The 22588-nt window shown below is 55.4% G+C and overlaps 1 protein-coding gene across 8 annotated transcripts in view; it reads right to left on the bottom strand.

Moving 5' to 3' along the window:
• SIL1 (SIL1 nucleotide exchange factor) overlaps nucleotides 1-22588 on the bottom strand; it is a 94184-nt gene that overhangs the window by 797 nt on the left and 70799 nt on the right. For all 8 annotated transcript variants that reach the window (XM_083798777.1, XM_083798782.1, XM_083798776.1 and 5 more), the window contains 2 exons: nucleotides 3460-3556; nucleotides 1363-1527 (listed from right to left, as the gene is read on the bottom strand). In XM_083798777.1, coding sequence (XP_083654903.1) covers nucleotides 1363-1527; nucleotides 3460-3556 — 262 coding nt within the window. The remainder of the gene's footprint in view (nucleotides 1-1362; nucleotides 1528-3459; nucleotides 3557-22588) is intronic.

The following is a 22588-nucleotide window of genomic DNA, read 5'->3' as shown; positions in this document are numbered from 1 at the left end:
GCTGCTGAGGGAGGCTCGGGCTTCTGCGGGGCTGGCGGGCAGAAACCAGACCTGCAGTGCTGGGGAAGGGAGGGGGCAGCCCGTGCACCAGCCCCAAGCAGCGAGGGGACAGCACTGTCCCCAGGGGCCACCTGGGTCCCCAGGGATGCCCCCGGCCTTTCCTTCAGCTGCCGAGGGACTTCTGCTGTCCCCGGGGCAGCTGCTGCGGGCAGCTCCATCGCAGGGCTTTACCCCACTGATGGGCTGGGCACAGGGGACAGGGAGGGACAGCACCAACGTTACCCTCCCTTCTCCTGGTCCCCGAGGGGGCTACCTGCTAAACTCCATTTGTACATCAGCCACGCAGGGCTTGGGGTGAAAAAATGGAAGCAGGAGGCAGAAAAAAGCCACTCAGACCCTCTGCTCCCTGCGCTTTGATGCAGGGAGCTGGCACTCACCACAGCTGATGTTAGTTTATGATTTTAAAACCAGATTTTCACCCAGCCCACTCTGAATCTGCCGACCCCACTTGGCCCAGCTCCGCTCCCTGCCAGGCTGGAGTTTTCTCCCATTCTCTCTGCAGGCTCTAAAAGCGCGGGGGCTGTGAGTTATTGGCTGGGAGGCGGCGCTCCCAGACCGAAGGGCAGTGAAAATCATTGTTTTAACATAAAACCGAGAACCTGTAGGGCCTGCAGATTGCCTCCAGCCAGAGGGAAGCTGGGAACAGATGGGGCTGCCAGAGGTACGGCCATAAAACGTGCCACACGAGCAAGCGGGAGAGGTTACGGCAAAAGGCCCACGGCCCTTCCCCTTGCTGCAGGCAGACAAACAGGAGGGCTGCACGTTAGAGCCAGCACCTGGTAAGATTTCAGACCCACCAAAATAATTTGCACCTTTACAAAATCTCCTGGAGAACAACTGTTTCAAACCACAGACGTTTCTCCTGAAATCCGAGCGCTGCGGCAGCGATAATCTGCAGGGCAAATTGGCTATAAACAGCGCGAGAGTGGATTTAATTTCCATTCTCTGGAGTAAGGGAAACGCGCAAACTAAATAACAAACGATGGCAAGGCAAAGCGGTTTTTAAACTGACATTTGCAGCAGTAATCCAAGGTATTGGGAAACAAACCAGTGAAGGCTGCGGGCTCGGCTCCAGAGCAAGCCTCGAGGCGGGCACAGCCCCCGCCAGCAGCCGGGGGCACGGCCATCGCCGCTCCGCGGGCTCTGTGCCGATGGCAGCCGCTCCGGGGAGCGCCGCGGGCCCGGCTCGCGGTTCTCCTGCCCGCGTCCCTGCGGTTTGCTTTACGAACACCCCCGGGAGAACCGGCGCCATCGGTTAGCTGCAGAGCAAGGTTGGCTCCCGCCGGCCCAGCGCCCCCTCACCTTCTCCACGATGAGGTCGTAGAGCAGCGTCACCACACGGACGTGCAGCGCCTCCGTCCCCTTCTGCCTGAAGAGGCCGCGCAGCACCTGGAGGCCGCCCAGCTTGAGGAACTGCTGCTGGGCGTAGGGGAAGTGCCTCAGCATGGAGCACAGGGCGAAGAGCGCCTGGCGGGGGGAGAGAGGTCCGTCAGCCGCCCGGCCCGGGAAGCAGCGGCACGCAGCTGGGAGGGATGTCCCCTCCGGGTCCCCAGCGGCACCTGCCTCCCCGCCCAGCCCTCGGTGCCGTCCGCTCGCTCCCCCCAGACCGCCACTGTCAGCGTTGGCCCCCAGGGCCCCGTGGCCAGCTCCTGGACCGACCCGAAGCCATCGGGTCCTGCAGCTCCCTCCCGCCAGCCCTCGGTACGGATGCTGGCTGGGGGCTAAGATGCCAGAACGGGACGAAGCAGGGCTGGAGGTGACCTGGGCACCTGGGGAACGTCCTCTCCGCTGTACCCACGAGGACAGAGGACAAGCTCGTGCTGCTTGCCAGGAGCACACACCGCCAGCGAGAGGCACCAGCACACGTGCACTTGTCTCTGTGCCCTTAGTGGATGGGGTTGACACCGAGGAGGCAATTAGGGGCCAAGTGACTGATCTCGGCGAGGTGCCTGGGCTGACAGCACCCTCGGGGCAGGGCCGTGGCCGGGCAGGGACAGGGAGCGGGGACCTGGGCACGGATCCTCCCCCCGGCACCGCCAGCAACCTGCACGGGGGGGGCCCCTGCCCCCCGCTCGCTCTCTGCGGACAGATCCGAGCTGACAGCCACTGCTCCCCCAGTCCCGTTTGTTCCTATTTTACATCTCTTGAGTTGCCTGCGGTAAATCAGCGGATGTTTCCATCTCCTTTTTTACCGTAGGCCAAAGGACCGGGGAGTGGAGAGATGCACTTCTGGCCTCGCTGCGAGCATCAGTGCAGAAAAACTCAGGGGCTCGGGCACCGACCAGGCATCGGGCTGCTGGCCTGCAGGGAGGCTGGGGACAGTACGCGGCACGGGAACCCACAGTGGGAATCAAAAGCTTTTGTCCTCCTGGAAAAGGAGATTCAGCTGTGCCCTTGCAGGCTCTAGCAATGCCGCCTGGAAAGGCAGACTTCACCAAGCTCATCTCTCGCTTTTCCCCAGCTGCTGCCAGCAGGACACGTTTGGGCTGGCTGGAAAGAATCAGTCCATACCCACACCAAGGGTCTGGGGAGGTGCTGGTGGGGACATCTGCACCCCAGCCATCCTTCCCTCCCCAAAATGAGCAGCGGGTTGATCCCCAGGGACTCCAAGGAGGAGTTTCTGAGCACGCAGCTCCCCATGGGGCACTGCTCCCACAGGATTCCCCACAGAGGTTCCCCAGCCTGGCCCAGGGGGAGGACGTTTGCCACAGACTAGAGAGGAACACGTTTGTGGGTGCTCCTTGTTCAAACATCGGCAGCACATCGCTGTTTGTCCTGTAACAGGTACGTGGAAGATGAACACGAGAGCTGTGAGTTCCCTCACCCTGCCGAGTTCCCCCTTGCGGAAGGTCACCGTGTTAAGTGGTGGGGCTGGATTTTCAGAAGACGACAGAACATTTTATGGCCAATAGACACCGGCGGCATCGCACGCTAAGGCAAGGCTAATTAGATCTCATGCTCCAGGGAGCACGCCGGGGACGGCGGCAGGGAGGCGAGCGAGGAATCCCCCGGCCCGACGGACAGCGCTGCACATTTGGCCGGGGGCTCCCCGAGCTGCTCACCTTGCTGCAAAGCCTCCGCTGCCGGCCACTGCCGGCGGCAGGACGCGGGGCTGGCTACGGCAATTAGCTCCTTCCAAATGTCAGCTCCTGCCTTTGTTGGCCTCTGAGCTCTGTGCCTGCTGCGGGCATTCCCACCTCTCCTCCTGGCAGGGCTGCGGCATCCAGCCCGGCCCCCGAGGTGGGGACGTGCACCCCTGCCTGCAGGAAGGCTGGGACCCACCGCGGTGCTCTGGGTGAGCAAACGCCCCCCCAGTGCAGGTGTGGTTCCCTGCAGGGTGCATGCGTCGAGGTCCCCATGAAAACGGCTGGACCCAGAGGTGCTTCTCTGCTCGCTCACCTTCTTCTTGACAGCCTGGGGTTGCTCCGTGGCCAAAATGACCAGCAGCTTCTGCAGCGCCCCGCCCTCGATGGCTTCTATCTGGACTTTGGGGTTACTGCAGAAAAAACACAGACAAAAGGCAGGTCACACACGGGGACTACAACAACAAGGGGTGCCTGAAGCGATGGCAGTGCCACGGGGACATGCTGGGCCATCGGTGCCACCCTGCCGCGTGCCCGCGTCCCACTCCTCTTCCCGGCGAGGAGCCCTCCCCTGTGCTTCCCTTGCAGCTCCCGCTCCATTAACCCTGCCGCTCCGACGTGCCTCTGCTCCTGAGCAGCCTTTTGTCTCGCTCCTCGCCTCCCCCTCCCCGCCCGCTCCTGGCTGCCTGTTACCGTGCTGGTTTAGTGACACGCTGCTCCGCCGTCGCGCGCCGACGCTGCAGCGCAGCCGTGCTCCGGCCTCACCTGGGGAAGGACCTGCTTGTCCCCTGGGCCTCTGAATCACAGCCTGGGCTCCCCACCCACACATCTGCATCGAGCGCTTCTCTTCAAGGACTACAAAAGGCAGAATTCATCCCGCTGCATGGAAGAACCAGGCTAACGTGTCATGGCTGGGCGTGAAGGGCCACCGCAGCACCGCACCAGCAAGGCGATGCCAGGCTGAGCTGTCCTGTCCCCCTGCACCTCTGCTCCCTGCCGCTTCCAGAACGCCTCGAGGGTGGCAGAGAGGCTGGGCGCCACGGGCTGGATGCCATGGGCTGGACACCACGGGCTGGATGCCACGTGCTCTCCTCGGCAGGGCTTTCGCAGTCAGACCACAACACGCTGGCTGCCTTCAGCCCCGGTCCTGGGTCACTCGCGCTCCGAGGAGGACCCAGCACTCCAGCCTCCGCTCGCCTCTGAAGCAGCGATTGCACCGCATTAGCCGAAGGTCAGGCCTCCCTGCCACGGCAAACACCCACAGCTCTTACTGCCACGGAAAGCTGCTGAGCAGCCAGCGCCGAGAATCGTGCAAGACATAGGAGATGGAGGCAGACGGGGTCATAAAAAAACAAAACAGAGGAGAAATGGGCTTGGTAGGGAGCCGCCTCAAACTAAACCAGGCTTTCTGGCTTACAGAAATGGAGCAAAAGCTCACAGAAATGGAGCAAAACACCGAGCTCGGCTCTGACAGACAAGGTGCTGGGCAATGCCTCCCACTGCTTCTCACATCACTGGAGTCACCCGCAGCGTGTGGGCCCCCGCGGTATTTTCTACCTCAATACAGTGGAAATGGTGGCTGCGATGGCATCTCCGAGTCAAAGCAGGCGAATGGCGTCAGCCCCAAACTCTTCAGCTGCCCCAGGCCCAGGGCAGCTCTGTCCCCGAGCACCACCGCTGCCCCCAGCTCCAGCAGTACCGGCGGTCGCAGGAGCAGCCCCGGCCCCGCCAGCGAGGGTAACGCACGGGGACGTCCTGCAGCACCAGCCCGGCCTCAGCGACTTCTCCCCTTTCCCCAGGGCGAAGACGGAAGGAGCACGATGGTGGGAGACAAAGCGCAACGCTCTCAGAGGCCTGCCCGACAAAGCCCAGCAGGCACAAGGTGCTGAGTGTGGCACTCGCCACGAAAGAGTCACAAAGAAGGAAGATCCACCCCGGAGAAGCGAATGAATCCTGCATCTCCCTTTAGTGCGGATGAATTTAAAAGCCAGACATATTCAGGGCTTTTGAGCAGGCTCCTTTGGGAGCCCACAGACACAAAACCCAGACAGGCTCTGCTGCAAGCCAGGCAGGGGGAGGAAGATTTTTTCCAGCTCTGTTTTTCCAGCAGTGACAGCTTTGGTCTCCACCTTTCCGTGTGTGTGGGGGACACTGTGTTTGTTTCTGCTCTGAGCTTTCCTAGCGAAATTACGGTGCGGAGGCCTGGGTCCTGCCTGGCACATCAGCCAGGCTGCCTGGCACACTTTCAGTACCAGGGCTCCATTACCGGTAAGGGTGCGAGCGCTGCATTTCCAGCTTCCAGGGAGGAGCTGGCAACTCTGACATGCAGAAAATACAACTTCTGATCCTAAAACCCCGTCAAATTTCACACTGAAGTTGCTCTGGGCAAGGGAGAGCAGAAGAAGGCTGCAGGCGGGCGCGTTTCTGAGCACAGCTGCACTGAAAGGAGCCCCTCGTCTGCTGGCGAGCTCTTAGGCCATTCAGGGAAAACTGGGGTACCGAGGCTCTTTTGTCACATCTCCTACCTAAAATAAATAATAAAAACCGCACAGCAAGGGATATAACTGAAAAATTGGTATGCCTTTTAATGCTTGGCTGGTCACCTGGAGTATTAGATCTAATTAAAATCTCTGAACCATGGCGTTTTTGCCAAGGAGAACCTCGTGAGGTTAGGAAGCCTTCCTGGCTGGTAGGTGTGCTGCTCCCTTTTCAATGTTTCTGTTGTTTAATGTCTCTACTATCAATAGTCCACTAACAAAAAGCTCATTTGAGGGTTTTGGAAATTCAGCACAGATTTGTACAAATTACACTGTCAAGCCCAGGGAGAAGCAGCCCGAACAAAATAAATACAATGAGACAGACCGCGGACCGCTATCACAGGAAATTCAACCTGTGCTAATCTGTTACCAGATAAGGGGATGCTGGCATCAGCAATGAAATCTGCTGAAATGAAACGCTGAGGCTGGGACGGAGACGGAGCACAGCCTGTGACGAACACCCGCAGCTCCGCGGGGACGGCCGAGATCTGGGTGTCCGCAGGGGCCGGGATCAACCAGCCCCAAACCTGGGCGAGGAGCAGCCTCCAGAACGGGGGGACCTGGCACGAGTGCTGCGCTTGGGCTCCTGCAGCTCCCCGCCAGAAGACCCCGCACGTGCTCTGCGCAGCCCCGGTTCGTCCTTGGAGGAGGGAGATGCACGGACCTGCGCTGATCATGGGGCCCCTCCTGAAATGGACGTTCCCTTTACATGTGTCTGAGGTCTCGTGGCTCCATCCATCCATCTATCCATGCATCCGTCCGTCCATCCCTCTGTCATCCTCTTCCTGAAGAGCAGAAAGCCAAGGCTGGTACAGACCCATCACCCAGCTCAGCCACGCAGGAAACTGCCTGTGTCCTGGGGTGGGGGTTGTGCTGGGGTTAATGGGCCTGACACTGGTCTTAATGGGCCTGACACTGGTCTTAATGGGCCCGCCACTGGTGTTCACGTTGGCTGAGATGTGTTGAGCAGGGGCAAAGAGCCTGGGGAGACCAGCAGGAACCTGCACCACCCACAGGTGCCCATGCCATCGTCTCTGAGCAGCTCCTGTGAAAGCCCTGTCCCTGACAAGGTAGGCTCCTTGGGCAGGTGACCCTGAGCTTCTTGACACGTGGGTCATCCATTCGTCCGTCCCAGATCATGCCAGGGCCTCTGAACTGCTCTGACACGGCCACCAGACCCTGCCGGCAAGGATCCTGGCCACCACACCCCGCTCCCCAGGGCACAGTCTGTGCTCTGTTCTCGTCTTCGTGCTTTCACACCCCAGCCCAGGCCAGTTCTGCATCCAACACCAGACAGCCCCGCCGCCCGCAGCCCTCCGTGGTGCTGCCACCTGGTGCAGTGACCTCTGCAGAGGGCTGAGCTGCCACCAGCACTGCCCCACGCCGTCACACGCACCGCTGCAGGTAGGACGGGTCACTTTGGCCACAAGACAATATTTGTGCTTCCCACTGCTGCCTCCTTCCTGAGCTCCTGGAGCTGTATCTTTGCCTAGCACGAATTTAATGCGCCATTTTATCAGCCCCGCACATTCTTGCTCCCTGGCTGGAGGAGGGTGACCATGCCCTTTGGCTGAGGGAGGAAAAACAAAAGCAGGGAAAGAAAGCAAAGAAACCCCCTCCACCCGAGCCTGCCTGCTGCAGAAGGAAACCTTCCGTTTTCTGCCAGTTTATATTTCACTACGCTGGAGTTATAACTTCCCACGAGGGGCCAGAAATTATTACAGGCAAGGCCTGTTTGCCAAAACACCGCAAGCCTCCACAGCACACAGAGAGGGGAAAAAAGGCATTAACAGCGAGCTGCGATCAGCTCCGGCCCTGGGCACGGCAGGGAGGCTGGGGCAGCGCCCCGGTGCTGGGTGGGCAGCCCTGCCCTGGGGGGCACCAAGGGCAGGAGCCCTGGCAGGGACCTGGCCTCGGCCAGCAGCCATCGGGTCAGGCTGTTTGCTCCGATCTGCCTTTTTTTTTTCTCCTAAAGCATTTTGTGGAAGCAGCAAGGCTGCAGGACGGGGCTGACCGGCCGGAGGAGCCACCAGTGAACATCGAGGTGCAGCTGGCAGCAGGCTTTGGGGCCGGGGCCGTTGCTCCTGCACATCCAGCACCGGCTTCTCCTTTGCTGTTTTCACTTCACATGGAAACAAACAGCTCCCGTTGGCTGAAGCACGGATTTAACAGCCCTATCTGTTAAGGAATACCCTCCCGCTATCACCTTGCCCAGCCTTGATCCAAGGGTGACCCAGAACGCACGTGCACAGACCCGAAGGAGACTTCTCCAAGTTTTTCCAGAGCGCACATTCGGAGGGCGTGGGAAGACTGAGAAGCAGCAGCACAGCCCCGAGGCAACAGCGGCTCTCCAGTTAGACGGGAGCTTGCAATACAGCAGCAAAATTAGATTTAAATTAAAAAAGAAAAAAGAAAAGCCAAGTGGTGTGGAGGGGCTCGGGGACTCAGAAGCACAGAGCAGGGCGGGCAGGCAAACGCCCTCATCTCTACTGCTCTGGCAAGGACACAGAGAATATTTATTTCTCGGGCTGCTTATCGCCAAAGTGATGCACAAACTGCACAGAGCAGAACGGAGACCCTAAAACAGGGCTGTCTCCTTGCTCTGAGCCTCCTGCTGAAGCCAGACCACAAAGAGGTGAGGGTGGGGGAGAACAGAGGGGGTGCTTCTGCCCTGCCTCCCTGCCGAGACGCGTGGGGTGCTGAGCGGGGTGCCAGGATGCATGCCCTGAGCTCAGGCTTTGATGAAAGCGCGGTGTGGTGGTGAAGAGGCATGATAATCACCGGGCTAGACAGCACTTAATGGGTCTCTTGTCTCTTCAGAACCAGCAGTCTGTGATACCGCGTGGGAAATCAAAGCCAAGGATCAAAGTCTGTGAAGCAGCCTAAAAAATTTAGTACTGTCTATTTAGCCTGTGCTACAAGCGAAGGATCAGAAACAGGCAGGGAAGCAGTGCAGCTTCGCTTGTCCTCCCCGGCACTTGCTCTGCTAACGAAGCACACGGCAGCACCCCAGCCCTCTGCTCGCAGGGGAGCGACGTGGCTGGGGGCTGCGACCACTCCAGGGGGCCTGAAACACGGCCCTGAGCCTCGCGGGGCTCTGGTGCCGCTCAAACCTGGCTGAGAATTGGAAAGGTGCTGGACAAGGTCATTTCTGAGAGCACTGGAAACTGAAAGCTACACAGGCAGGGTCACACGTGAAAAGGCCAAGAACTATTTTCTGAGAGGCCTCTGCGTTTGGAGGCTTTCTGACGGCTCTTGTGTGAATAATAACGTTACAATTACCCGGCCACACAGACACGGACAGCACTGGCCGCTACAACAGCGGTGTTTAAAGGTTTGTCTGGGAGTCAGTAATCCCAGCCTTGACTGCAGCTGTAGGTCTGTGACTCTGAGTAAGAACCGAAACGAGATGCTGGATGACGAACTGCTTGCTAATCCCTCTGCAGCTGGATTTTGGGTTTTAGCTTTAAGGGAAAAAAGCACTGAAATGGTCTAGGTGACAAGTGGCACGTGCAGAGCGCACACTTTGCCACCGCGTTCCAAGCACTGGCTACAGCATGAAATATTCCCCTCGGAAACGGCTGCATCGCAGTCACAAGGAGCTCAGCCACAAATGAAGTCCCGTGCTCCCAAGGGTCCCCAGGCGGTGGGAACCCCCAGCCGAGTGCTCCCGCAGCCCTCCCACAGCACTGCACGCTCCGCTCCTCGCCTGCCGCACGTGGCAGCTCCAACACGGCTCCGAGCCCGCAGCTCCCCCGGTACGTGCAGGTGGCCTCGTCCCGTTCTGAGCTGCGTTGGCAAGAAGAGACAGCTCAGCGCAGGGAACCGTGCAGCCCCCCAAACTGGGAACCAGCACCCCGGCTCCGCCGCAGGATGCCACCCCAGCAGCCTGCTCCTGCCACGGCACCAAGCACACGGCGCTGAAGCGCAGAGGGGTGAATCTCTTACAAAAACACACGTTCAGCACGGAGATTTTCCACTATTGCAGAGTCTCACGCTCTGGAGAAGGAGGTGGGATGTCTGCGGGCACGGCGGGAGGGTGCTCAGCCAGCCCCAGCCCCGGGCAGGCCGCCTGCCCCCCTTGGGAGCGAAGAGGAGGCGGCGGGGAGCACGCGCACCCCGAGGCCCGCGTGCGGCACAGGTGCCCCAGAAAGGCTGTTCTCTGAGCGCCGGCCCAAAGCCGAGCTTAGCACAAAGGCCTTCAGAGGTATAACTTCAGGAGATTAAAAACCACCCAGCAAAATGGAGCCCTAAGTAGTTGTGCCGATCAAAACAGAGCGGAGAAGAAAAGTGGGGGTGAGGGGGGAAAACCTGACAAAAGGAAAACTAGGTTTCAGTAGGCAACACAATACAACAATTTCGTATGAAAGATGTGAAGCATAAAAGAGATGTTAGATGTTCAAAAGCGCAGAATATAGGAGAGACATAAAAAAAAAAAACCCTGAGAAGATGAAAATCTCCACTTCAATGCAATGCTGCCTTCTCACTTTCTACCAAGCCAGGCGCTCAACGCGGTAGCGGGGGAGCAGCAGCGTCCCTGCGAGAGCAACGTGTCTCAACGTGACATAATGGATTACATAGATGCAAGCGTGGTTTTTAATGAGCAATTAGGTTATTGAGTATTTGTTGCTAAGAGGAGAAAAGAACTGCAGAGAATAAGTTGGAGCTGAGTACGTGATTGTGTGATTTTGATGGGCTAATGCGATACTTAAACCGAGGGAGCATGATTCATGCCATAAATGCAGAAATAGCACGAAAAGCGCCTGGAAAAGGTGGGGAACCTTGGCTTGCTACCTGCGTCCCAGATAACAAGCTGAACCGTCTCTTGGTGGTGTGAGCCCTGCGATGTCCCAGCTCAAGGCAGGCTGGCTACGAGGTCCTGCTGCGGACAAGACCACCGTGCCCGGACTGAGTGATGTGGAGTTGAACCTGGGCGAGCTCTGCTCTGATTTGAGCTGGAACATGGCACTTACCCAACATGAGGCCCTTTGCAGAGAATTGAGGAACGAGTCCCAGCTCCATCACGAAGCAGAGCTCCTTTACGTGGTGATTCCAGGGTCGAAAGCCACCAAGAGCCCCGCATGCCCGCTGCTGGCCTCGGCGAGGAGCCCGGAGCGGGCGAAGGCAGGCAGGCCGGTATTTTGGAACAGGGAACAATTAGACAAGCTGCAGTGCCATAATGTAGCGTAACAGATGGATAATTAGATTTACACAAAGAGCTGTAAAAGTAATTAAATAAAGAGATGGCATGGTGAATCTGAACGCCCCTGGGACGCAGCGCCCCAGGTGTGGGGAGCCAGAGACCAGCACCCGCTGGGGTCACCGTGAAGCGAGGAATCACCCAAAGCACAACAGCTTCAGAGAGGCGCCAGGAGAAGGGAGAAACCACGCCTGTGGCAAGGGAGAGCTGCAGCGAAGCAGTAAAACCCCTCTTGCTCCTCACCTCGCCATGCAGCAGACTAGAAAAGCGAATACCGGGTGTGGACAATAAAATCTTAGGTGCCGTAATAAAATCAGCTGCGGCAGGTTGTTCTGCTAAACGCTCACAAACAACAGCACGATGGGCTGTGTTATATCTGCAGATATAAAACAAAAACCAGGCTGGAGATCTCACATGGCAGCAAACCAAGCGTGGGCAGGACAGCCAACATCTCGGCATGGGTGAGGCTCCTGAGGACACCCCGGAGCATCTTCTCCCGACCCTCACACCACCTTCTCCGACCTGATGGGCTTCGCAGGGTGTTGCTCACCTCCAGCTCCCACCGACGCCAGGGCAGACGGAGCCGTCAAGCGCCTCAAAGCGAGCTCAGCTGCCATGAGTTTAATCAAAGACCCACCGCCGCTGCTGTGATGAAAAGCTTTTGGATTCTCGGGGGGCTATCAACTTCATCCTGTCAGCCCAGAGCAGGAAAGGAGATGAAACAGCTCCGTGAACGTCAGCACACCTTCCCTGCCCTGCTGATGGTGAAGGACGGGCCCTGGCAGCCCGCTCCGGAGCGTGTCATGATTTAGGGGTGCACGAGGGGCCTCATGCTCCCTCCACAACGAGCAGGGAAACACCATTTGCTCCCTTCCAGCACGATGTGTGAAATCACCGATCCTTCTCGGTGGGTACGAGCAAGTGCTCCAGGGTGCATGGAGAAGGACATCACAGAAACTCCCCTCGGTGCTCAGTCATCCAAAGTGATGCTTTATACGGAGGCATAAATCAACCTTAAGGCTCCGTGTGCCATGCTTACAAAACAATATGCATTTCTGAAAGCCTGTTATTTTACTGTAGGTCAAATACATCTCGTTGCCTGAGGATGGGTTTTGTTTCATCAGAGGCTGCACTAATAAAGAGCGAGTGTCTTTCTACGAGGGCAAAACTCATTTACTTCCACGTAATTTTAGCCGTAGCCGGCAAAAAATGTCTTGATTTCTTTTCAAAATCACAACGCAGCAAGGAACAAGAACAATATCGCAGGATTAATACCATGTCCTTGAGTTCATCCAGTGCTTTTCATCAGAGACACTTCAGAGCCCTCCCTGATTTATAGACAGGGAAGCCCAAGCGCTACCAGGAGCACCGGCAGCAGCCCCGGGATGCGGTGGGAACGCCAGCTCCTGCGCCACGGCCGCTGCTCACCCCGCACTGCTGCCCCACTCTCTTCCTTCTTCACGCTCCTTTTTGACACTGCGTAGCTCTGGTGTGACAAACAGGCGACGTCCCCGCTGCAAGCCGGTGCCCCCGGCACCAGCCATCTCCTGAGCTTGGGTTCCCGGTGCTGCTGCTCCAGGTCACGGCTCCCAGGCTGTGCAGTGCTGCTGCGGCAGCTCCCTGCACGCCTCCGGCCTCCAAATCCCAGCTGGCCTGGGGCGGTGGGGAAGGCAGGAGCACCCGGCAGGTCCCTCTGAGCTCCATGCTGCTGCTGAAGGCCCCCTGCGCAAGGCCTTCTGAAACAGCACCTCGCAGTCAGGCAGCTTTGCAGCCCTGCCAGATCTGCCAGGTCGCACTGCATGCCTTGAATTACTCTCTGAATTACTCAAACAGTTACACAAAGCCTATTGCCGTGCCTTAGGTAACACAAAACGCTGTAAAAACCTGTCTGAAAGCACCACGAGAAGAAAGCCTCCGTGCTGCCCGCTGGGCTCCTAGCACTTGGGCTTGTACCCTCGAGTGGCAGTGAGCACCTGGAAGGTGGCTTGAGGCTAAGACCTCTGGTTGTTACTCTATTTATTTGTTTGCTTGCTCATTTGAGCTGATTTTTCTTTAAGACAAGTGTTAATAATTAAAAAAAAAAGCATTTGCCTGGCTCGTCCCTGCTGGGACCGCCGAAGGAGCGCACAGGCTCTCTGCAGCTCCTGCGGGAGACGCGAGCAAAGTGTGAGAACAGGCACTTCGCTTCCCTCCCTCCACAGCATCTCCGAGCTGCACTGTCCTATTTTAACCCTGCCATCTGTTTCTCAACTCTCTGCATTCCTCTCGTAACCGCCGAAGATATTACATTGCATCAAGCAAATCTTTCCAGCAGCTACCACCCTTTGTGCCCCAGAGCACCTCCCGGTGCCGCATCGGAGGGCGCACCACCGCTGGCTCCCGAACAACGATCGGCTGATCACTTCCACGCCTGGTTTCCATCTCTCCCACTCGCTCTAAATGCAAGGGGAGATGCTGGATCACAAGAAGAATCACACCCATTACAATTGTCATGTTTTCAACTTTGGCTGTTCCCAGTCCCACCGGGTTTAACAGAGTGCTATTAGAATCATTTTAAACTAGAAAACTAGATTTGTTTCACTGAGTCATAATTCAGAACCGAGACTCTGCTCCATTTACAAAAGCAAATCACCATCTCGCAAATGCCAAGCACAGAGAATTGCAGCTCCAAAAGAGAAGCCTGGGGAACAGTTCCAGCAGGGAGAAAGGAGATAAAACTGAAAAGCTGCATTTGCAAACCCTGCAAACCTGTATTATCGTTATTATTTTTTCTAATAAACACAAAGTGTGACCCGTGGAATAACAGTTCCCAGATAAATCCAATGAACCAGTTCTGGATCAAGGGACTTCCAGGCATTAACAGAGGGAGAGTGACAGCAGGGTTTTCCGTCCCAGGAGCAGCACTGTGATGCTGCAGGGCAAGACCATGGGCTCTTCAAGCCCGTTCCTGGGTGGGAAGCCCTCGAGGAAAATTTGGGAGTGACAGAAAGCACCAGTAATTCTTTCTGCTTTCTGATTCATCCCTACTCAAACACCCACATACTATGGCAGAGGAGGCTGGAACTGCTACATTTAGGATGACATTTAAAATCAAGGTTGTGCTGCTGATGGTCATTAAAAATCCAACAGCATTTTTCAGAAACAAGTGGGTACTCGCGTCGGTGTCCCTGCCAAATATCAGCACAGCAGTAATTTTTCTTGTAGCTTCAGTTGAAAGATAAAGGAAAATTGCACCCACCTATAATTACTGTTATTATTGTTGTTGTTGTTTTTCAAACATTTACTATGTACCTTTCTATTTTCCAAATATAAAATAAGACAGAGACATTCCCCCAAACCTTTCTAAGTGTTAGATACATCTCACTTAACATTAGACACCTAAAATTAAGATATCTAGCTTCACTGAGCTGCCTGGGCTCCCTCGGTACCATGTTCCAATCTGCAGTCTGTACATCCCCAGAGAACCAAACTGTTCCTGGATTTCCAAGGAGCCTGCCCAGGCTAACCCAGAAAGGCAAGTCTACAGTCAAAAGCTTTGGATTGGCTCTACAGGGGTCTGTGTCTTCTTTTTTTTGTTGTTTTTTTTTTAGTTTCTGAGGAATTTGGTCAGCAGCAGTGAGGAGAAAAAAATGACCTACCCTGTGGGAGTTGGGGCTGTCTTTGAGTCCTGCCTTACAACAATGCTTTGTCTTTTGGAAGCGTCTCTCTCCTGGTTGGAGGTGGAGCCTGGACACTTGGCTCAGGTGGATACATGTAGGAAGACTGAAGCTTGGTGGCGTGGAGCCCATCTTCAGAGAAAGGGCACTGGAAATAACTAGGAATGCCTGAATCAAGCTGTCAAGGAGTTACAAGGACCAAGCTAGCTAACAAAATATGTTAATAAGGCAATGAATGAACATCCGTATATAGAAAACAAAGAAACACAGCTAAACTGAACGCTCAGAAAGGGCAGGAGCAAGGAGGTGAAGCACTTTCAGAAGGGAACATTTTGCATAAAAGATGCAGTGGAATAAGGCACTTACGCAAGAAGAGGGGAATTTCAGTAGTGTGTCCTACATCAGTGGGATGGAGAGAACAGATACCTCGACACAGAAAGCCAACACGCCAATTAAGTTTTCATGACCTTAATGGCATAGACAAAAAACCTTCCTCTGCCACGGTGGAGGAGGGAGCCGACAGATGGACTTAGCCTGGGAATGAAATGGTTAGGAAAAGCCAGGAAGATCCTGAGATGAGCACTGCCTGTGTACTGGAGAGCAGTCGTGGGCACCAGAGGTATGTTCGCCGGGACAGGCGCTAAGGGCTTGATCACTGGGGCAGAAGAAACCTCCGAGGGCTGAGAGCCGCCGTGGAAGATGTGAAGCCTGGATTCAGAAACAGCTTGAACGTGAAGGAGGAAGCGGGGTTCAATTTATTCAACACTCTGGAACTGTGGAAAGACATATGCTACCCAAACGTTAGCTGCGATGATCACTTCCCACTGTCAGACGTTGTTAGGAGAGGACGGGAAGGTGACACAACCAGAAGTTCACACATGTGCTGCGAAGGTGCAGAAGGAGGGAACACTTGCCAGGATTGCCGGGACGGTAATACTCCAGTTGATCACAGCCTAGTAAACAAACCTGGGTTTGCATTTCCATCTGTCCTTTACTGCATTGGTCAGGGGAGGAAAGAGGGCAGTGATTGCCCCTCGGAGCCATCACGGACACGGTGCAGACCGCCGGGTGGTCTCTGCCTGGTGCTGGGGGCCGTGGGGTGCTGTGCCGACCTGCAGAGGCTGCGGATGCTCAAAGGAACCACTTCGGAAATCAACGGCCCTTAGCTGATGCTTCCTGCCTGGACAGACATGCGTCAGGCCGCGCAGGAGCACCAAGGGTGTCCTCTTGCCAGCATCCCTCAGCCCGGCACGCGGCAGTCGCGCTGATCTCAGGCCCTTCACGCAGGGGAGGCTGCCACGGCCTCCAGCTGAGCATACAAACCCTGCGAGATGAGGAGCCGCCTGTTCCGCGCTAATGACTAACGACACGAGTGCATCATCCTCCCTTGGCCATCCCCTGAAGTGTGAAAGTCTGGCCTCCTTCCCGAGCGGAGCTGCTGTTGCTTCCCGCAGACAACACCCGTTAGCGACTCGTGATGAAGAGATCAGGATCCGCACACCTCCTGCCTTCCTCTGTCCTTCCTTTTTTACCCCCAGCAACAAGGGCACCAGCTGGAAACCAGCCCAGGGAGGATCCGTACGGCCCTTTCCCCTCCCTTGCCGCGCTGGCTGGCTTTCTGCCTTGCCCCAAAGCTGGCGGCACCACGTGGCACCGGCAGCACGGGGTGAGACGCCCCACCAAGTCAGCACACCGACCTGCCTCCTTTCTGCTTCCTTTCTGCCTGCTGTACAAAACCTAGGGAAAAACAACCTCGATTTGATCTCAATTGATCAATGTGAAATTCAGCAGTGGATCTCATCTGTTCTTCACCCCCAGGAGGGATCGCTTGGCAGTAGGGGTAGGAGACAAACCAATTATCACATTGGGAAATAGAACTTTGCTTTTTGTTCAAGTCCATCTCGCAAAACTACCATGTAGCTCAAATTCTCTCCCTTTTGTGTGCTTTCTCTGTAAATTCCCCAAATCCGGCACAAATCTTCCAGCGTGTTTGCCCTGGGATAAATCTGGGCAAGCTCCCGGTCCTCAGAAGCTGATCCACGTTGACGTCCTTCACACCACGCTGTGACAGCACGTCACATAATGCCTTTGACAATCTGGGCCCCCTTATTTATGGCAATGGACCTCCGTGTTCCACAGCACAAATCTGGGGCCATACAGCTGACTGGGGGCACATTACTTGTTCTTGAAATGTAGGCCACAAAGCCACTTTAGTTCTGCTTTTGCTTGTAAATCAGGGGCTTACATATGTAATTGGCCTAAACCGTAAGAGCAAACAACAGCAGTGGTAGCACAGTGCCAGCAATTATTCATGCCTATAATAAACGCCTGTAAAATTGAAAGCCAGCCTTTAAAAATCTGGCTCCTAACTGCACATACGAAAAAGACAAAAAACTCATTTGCAGGGCTTGGCCAGTGGAGTTTTTGATGTGGGGGGAGAGGCTGAGAGGGTTAGGATATGTTTTTTTCCTTTTTAATTCTTTAAAAACATCGCTCACGCCTACGTTTAGGTCAGGGATTATTTTGGCTGCATTTCAGAGTTTTGGAGTAAACGCAGTGACGTGCACGGAGGACAAATCTGCCCCGCGTATTAACAGAGGAGGTCTTTGGGAAGGAGCACAGCTGATCCCCATCCCTCGGCAGGCAGGAAGCGGAGAGCATCCGTCACAGACCGCCTTTATCCCCGCCGCGGTGCTGAGCCAGCAGCGAGCCTGCCGATGGGATGTCACCAGCCCGAGGGGACTTACAGCCCCTGCTGCCCCCGGCCCCGCGCTCCCGGGCACGCAGCGCGAGAGCAGCCGCGCCGACCCGGAGTCCTGGGCAGCTCCCCCCCCCGTCAGTGACGGCATCCTCGCTGATAAATCACGAAGGACGGAAGGTCTTAACAGCTCGTTCTTTCTGCTACCCATATTTCTCACCCACAGCAGCCCCTATAAAACTCTGGCAGCACGTTGCTCAAAAGCAACGCGGTCTGCCCTGCTGGCAAAGGGAACAGGCGTCTCCCACGGGTGGTCCTCACAAGCCTGGGGAACAACACCGGGCTGCGATTCTGCAACCTCCAGACCCTGAATTTCTTCAACGACCAGCAAGGCTGGCAGGTGGCAGCACCGCGAACAAATGGAGGGAGGATGGGGTGACTGCCAGGGAGCGGGGAGATACTGCCCAGTGCGCTGGCAGGCCCCGCACACAGGGAACGGGCACCTCACTGCGCTCACCCCAAAAGCAACGCGTTGTGTTCTCCTTGGTCACCTGCCTTCACATCCTACAGATGGCCTTCCACCCACATCCCTCGGGGGGCCAGGGGATGGCCAGGGGCTCCAGGGCTGGAGGGTCCCGCAGCTTTGCCGGCCCCGCACTCCTCCAGCTCGTGGCTTCCCCAGCACCCATCGGGCAGAAGCAGATCTCTCCCGTGCCAGCACCAACGCGGAGCACAACACCACAGGAGCAGGGACATTTGACTCGTGTTGGGCCTCCCAGGTCTGAGGAACCGAAGGACTCCCTTAAACACGGAGCACGTTTCACATTTCCCTTGGCAGCTCTGATTTTTCCCGGCTCTAAGCAGTGGCTGAGCATGAATGGGGAGAGCCCTGCAAGGACTGCTGCCCCTCTCTCCGCCACGCAGAGCTTCCCCTTCACAAACCGCCTGTAACTACCAAGTTTCAGGAGCTTCTGAAGGGAACCACATTCATCATAGCTCAGAAGGGACCTTTTGGCCTAATCCCCACTAGAAAAACTGCCACAACGATCCTCCCATCTCACAATTAGCAGTGACAGAGACTTCGCGATGCCGGGCGATGCGGTGCTGCTATGACAACAGGACCCGGAGACTTGTTACGGGTCTCATCGAGGGATAACGAGCAATCACGGCTCACAGAGAAGACAGATATCAATGAGGGCCGTTGATATTGCGACGTTTCCCTGGCTCAGGCTGGGTTTTTGGTGAGCCTGTAAAGGTTGGCTCGCGTTGTTAGGACACAGGCACCGCGAGTACAACTTCTGAGGACGGGCAGATTCCTGGGGAGTACGGATGAATATTCATGAAGGAACTCAGTTTGGGAGAGGAAATGAATCAAGTGTGACAAATGCTGCCTATTAGGAAAAGAGGGTGGTGCCTATTTTTAGTGGAGTTAAGCAAACATTAAGGCTCACTCTCTAAGAACTCCAAATAATGGCACTCGCCGGCTCTGCCTCCCCATCGCCGGGGAAGAATTTAGCAGCATGTTGCCACAGCCAAAACCTGCTCGCCTGAACAGAAGTGTTCTGATTTAGCCCCCGTATGTGTTTTATAAAAATAAAAGTTTTAATCTCTAATCTGCATAGGAAGATGTGACAGCTTCCACCAGGATTTTTTCCCCCTCTCCAGCATCAGAAGGCTCGGAGGAACCTTTTTAAGACGGAAGAAAACGCTGCATTCAAATCTCCGAAAAGAGCACTCACGCGGAGCTGTAATCACTTCAGATGCACAGAATTATCAGGAGGAGAAAATTCATCTCACTTAGAATCAAGACCCAATTTGAGGCAGAAAGGAAGAGGCTTGGTTTGCCGCCGTGCCAAGCACTCAGACTTTTCACTGAAGTCAAAGAAGCTCCAGCTGCTCTGAGCCATTGAAAATCATGCCCAGAATCTCTAGTGAAACTTGTTTGTAGAGATGACAGCAAGCTGATAAGGATGTTGACTATTCCAAATAAGCACACATTATTTTATATTTTTAGAGATACTTAGCCCGGCTATTATTATTATTAAGCAGAGGTGGAGTATTTACTGCCTCCTTCTCGGAAATCTGTAAAAATGCTGCCTTTTAGCAGGCTCTTCTTTTCTTCTGGTTAATATTAAAGAGTTTCCTCTTACTTTTCAGACTTACAAAATGTCCAATTAAGTAAGACAATAGAAAGAGAGTACTGCCTGATAAAAATAACATGCTCCCCACTAAGCTATTTGAAACGCCTTGATCTCATAACCTATGCTCCCGACCTGAGATTAAGATCAGGGCATTTGGAGAGGTCTTTACGGTGTTGTCCTAAGAGCGAGCACTCAGAAGATGCCGTGGGCAAGGGGACGGCACCAACCATGGAGGAAGGACCCTCAGAGAAAAGCCCCTGCAGGCACAGCCCTGCTGTCATTAGCTCAGCTCGTTCCTTGACTCCTCCACCTGCAACACCACGTGGCTATTGTCACATCCCTTGCAGAGCTTCAATCGTGGTCTTACCGATGGCTTCTTCTAACAAAGCAGCAGCTCTGCAATGAGACTTGTACGTATTTATTACTGCTATCTGCCTGCGGCACTCTGATGCTCCCATTGGGGCTGGCTGGGATTGCACCCTGCCAGCCACCGCACGCAGAGAGAGACCCCGCAGCAGCCACCTCCGGCAGCCTGCCTTCCTGCTCATCCCTTCCCTGCAGGGAAGTCCAAGAGACAGCTGTTCAGAAGAAATGAAGTACCTTACTCAGCTGAGTCCTCCTGAAAGTCAAAGAGGTGGCTCAGCTGACCAACGTCCTTTCCTTACCTTCACGTTGCTGCCTAGCAGCATGGGGAGGATCTACTGGAAGCTGGTTAATGCCAAATCTGCCCAGAACAAAAGCATTTGCTGGAGTCCAAGCGAAAGCCTGGAGCCTGAGGCCAGACAGGCTTTTAAGAGAAGGGTCATCTGCACGCCAGGGAACCAGGAACAAGAGGGAAATCAACAGCAGAAAGCTGCAGTCTTTCCCAGAGCAGCCAGACACTGGAGCCTGCTCGCCACGCACAGGCAGCGTGAACCACACCTGTGGCTTTGGGATCAGAGTTGCCTCCTCCTGAGGCTCCCAAACTGGCCTCTCCCGATTGATTCCCCTGGCTTTCAGGTGACGAGCTCCCCTTTCATTCGGAGGGCACGATGCCCACCACTAACGAAGCACAGCTCGTTACCGGCTGCACTGGGGCAGCCCACGTCCCCAGGGTGCTGCCCACAGCTGGGTCCCCACCAGGCCAGCAGGCAGTGCTCACCATGCGTCGTCCCCTGGGCACGTCACAGGGTCATTTGTTAGCGAAGTTGGGTCCCTCGTCCTTTAGAAAACCCAGCTCCGTCCCTCGCTGCGGCCGGCCCTCAGCAACTGTTGCCATGGTTATTGCATTTGAGTGCTTTTCATCAAGAAGATGCTGCAACAGCTGAATTGTCTCTAGCATGAGTTATTTAGGAATAACTAGTTAGTGAGTAGGAATAATGGGTTTAAACTGCCCACAGAAGCCAGCGATCGCAATTATTTTTGCTTTGATCCTGCCTTCTTTCTGGTCTCTGCCAGGTTCAGGTTTAAAGTGTGGGCTAGAGATAAGCAGCAAAGGATGAACGCTTCCTGAAGGGAAACACACTCATCTCTGCGAGATTAAAAGTCTCCCTTTATAGAAAGCCTCTGCTTTTCAATCAGTCATAAATAGGTTATAACAAGGCACAGCAATAAACCGGGAAACATAGATCTCCACCTGTCGGGTTCAGGTGGAGAAATGAGACGTACTTTCCAGCTCCATCATGTTAATTGGTAATCAAGACGTGATGGGCAGAGCCCCAAATCCGTCCGTCAGGCACGGGGAGCGACTGGCGTGCCGGCACCCTCCTGCAAGGCGCGGGCTGCGCCAGGACACGTGCTCCTCGCCGGGCACAAAGCTCGTGGTGGGCACGAGCCCACGGCTCTGCTGGGGTGCTGGCACCTCGCGTCGAGCCGTGCTTCAGACCCACTTTCAAGATCACAAAGTGAGCGAACAAAGGCTGCTCCAGAAAGCCACGTCCGTTTTGTTTTGCTCTCATTTAAAGCTCTGAAAAGTGACGGGGTAACAATGGAGCTGGTTTCCCCCCGCAGATCAGGTCCCACAGCGCAGTCCGTCAGGCATTTAATGACATAAATGCCTTGTGCTGCTCTGTGCCTGCCCTGGTACAGCTTTTGGGTAGGGAGGCGCATCCCACGGGACCTGCAGAACAGCGCAGCTACAGCAGAGGCACTGGGAGCCTGCTGCAGCCTGCACCCACCGGCACCAGGGCCCCCAAACCCCATCCCCTTACAGCAGTGGGCACGGCAGGGTGAGGATGCTGCCCGGGGTCCCGGACCCTGCACACGGAGCAATCCAGCTTCAGCTTCATTCACACACACGAGCCTAAGGGCAAGAGAAATGCACTAGATGTCAGCCAAGCACGACTCACTGGAGCCATCGCAGCGGCCGTGCCATGGAGACTCTCCGCGGAGCAGCAGCACTGGGCTCAGAAGGGTGCCTACCCAGTAGCAACTGGCAGGGACGCCTGAGCTGGCTCCAGCACCGCAGCCAGAGCCACCAGGCTCTGCCACCAGCTCCCGCGGGCTCGGCTTCACCTGGCTGTGTTGACGAGCCGCACGCCGCCGGCAGAGCTGCAGCCCACCACGCAGCTCTGCCCACAGCACGCCACAGCCCTGCTCGGCGACCACCCATGGGCAACGAGCTCTTTTCTTGCAAACTGGCTACACTTTGATAACGGCAACGGTCTAAAACAAATAACTGCATTTATGTGACGTGATGCCCAAAGAGATCTCGATTCAGCCTTTTCTGAGTTACCAAAAGAGACAGAAAAAGACTTCACTTATTCTAGCTAAAGTAGCTGGATTTAAAGAAATTAAATTTGTCAGTTCATTAGCGTGTAACATAAAAATGAAAAATGCATTTCTAATTCCTGATCCACTAATCCACAATCCGCTGATCTGCAATCCCCAGAGCCCACAAAGAAAGAAAAGAAAATCCACAGCAGCCTCACGCTATTTCTCTAAGACTTCCTGGGCACGTCCTGCAGAGAAAGCTCGCACCGCAGACCCTTCCTCCCTGTACAAAATACACTATGGCATATTTCCTGCTGTGCTAGAGGGTATCATGAATAACAAAAAACAAATTGCGCTTGTCAGAATAAATGAACAATGGATGTTCTGTGAGGTGCCAGGCTAGATGCTTCACGTGTTTGCTCAACTCCCTATCGATCTGCAATATCAGCTCATTTGCAGCAGCCCTCCCGCTCCCCAGGACAATTAGCGAGGTCCTATATTTGCGTTCTTAACTCAGAATCG

This window comes from Anser anser (assembly GCF_964211835.1).
Source record: "Anser anser genome assembly, chromosome: 14".
NCBI lineage: Eukaryota > Metazoa > Chordata > Aves > Anseriformes > Anatidae > Anser > Anser anser.
The sequence above is the reverse complement of the archived record's forward strand: the minus strand, read 5'-3'. Positions and strand labels throughout refer to the sequence as shown.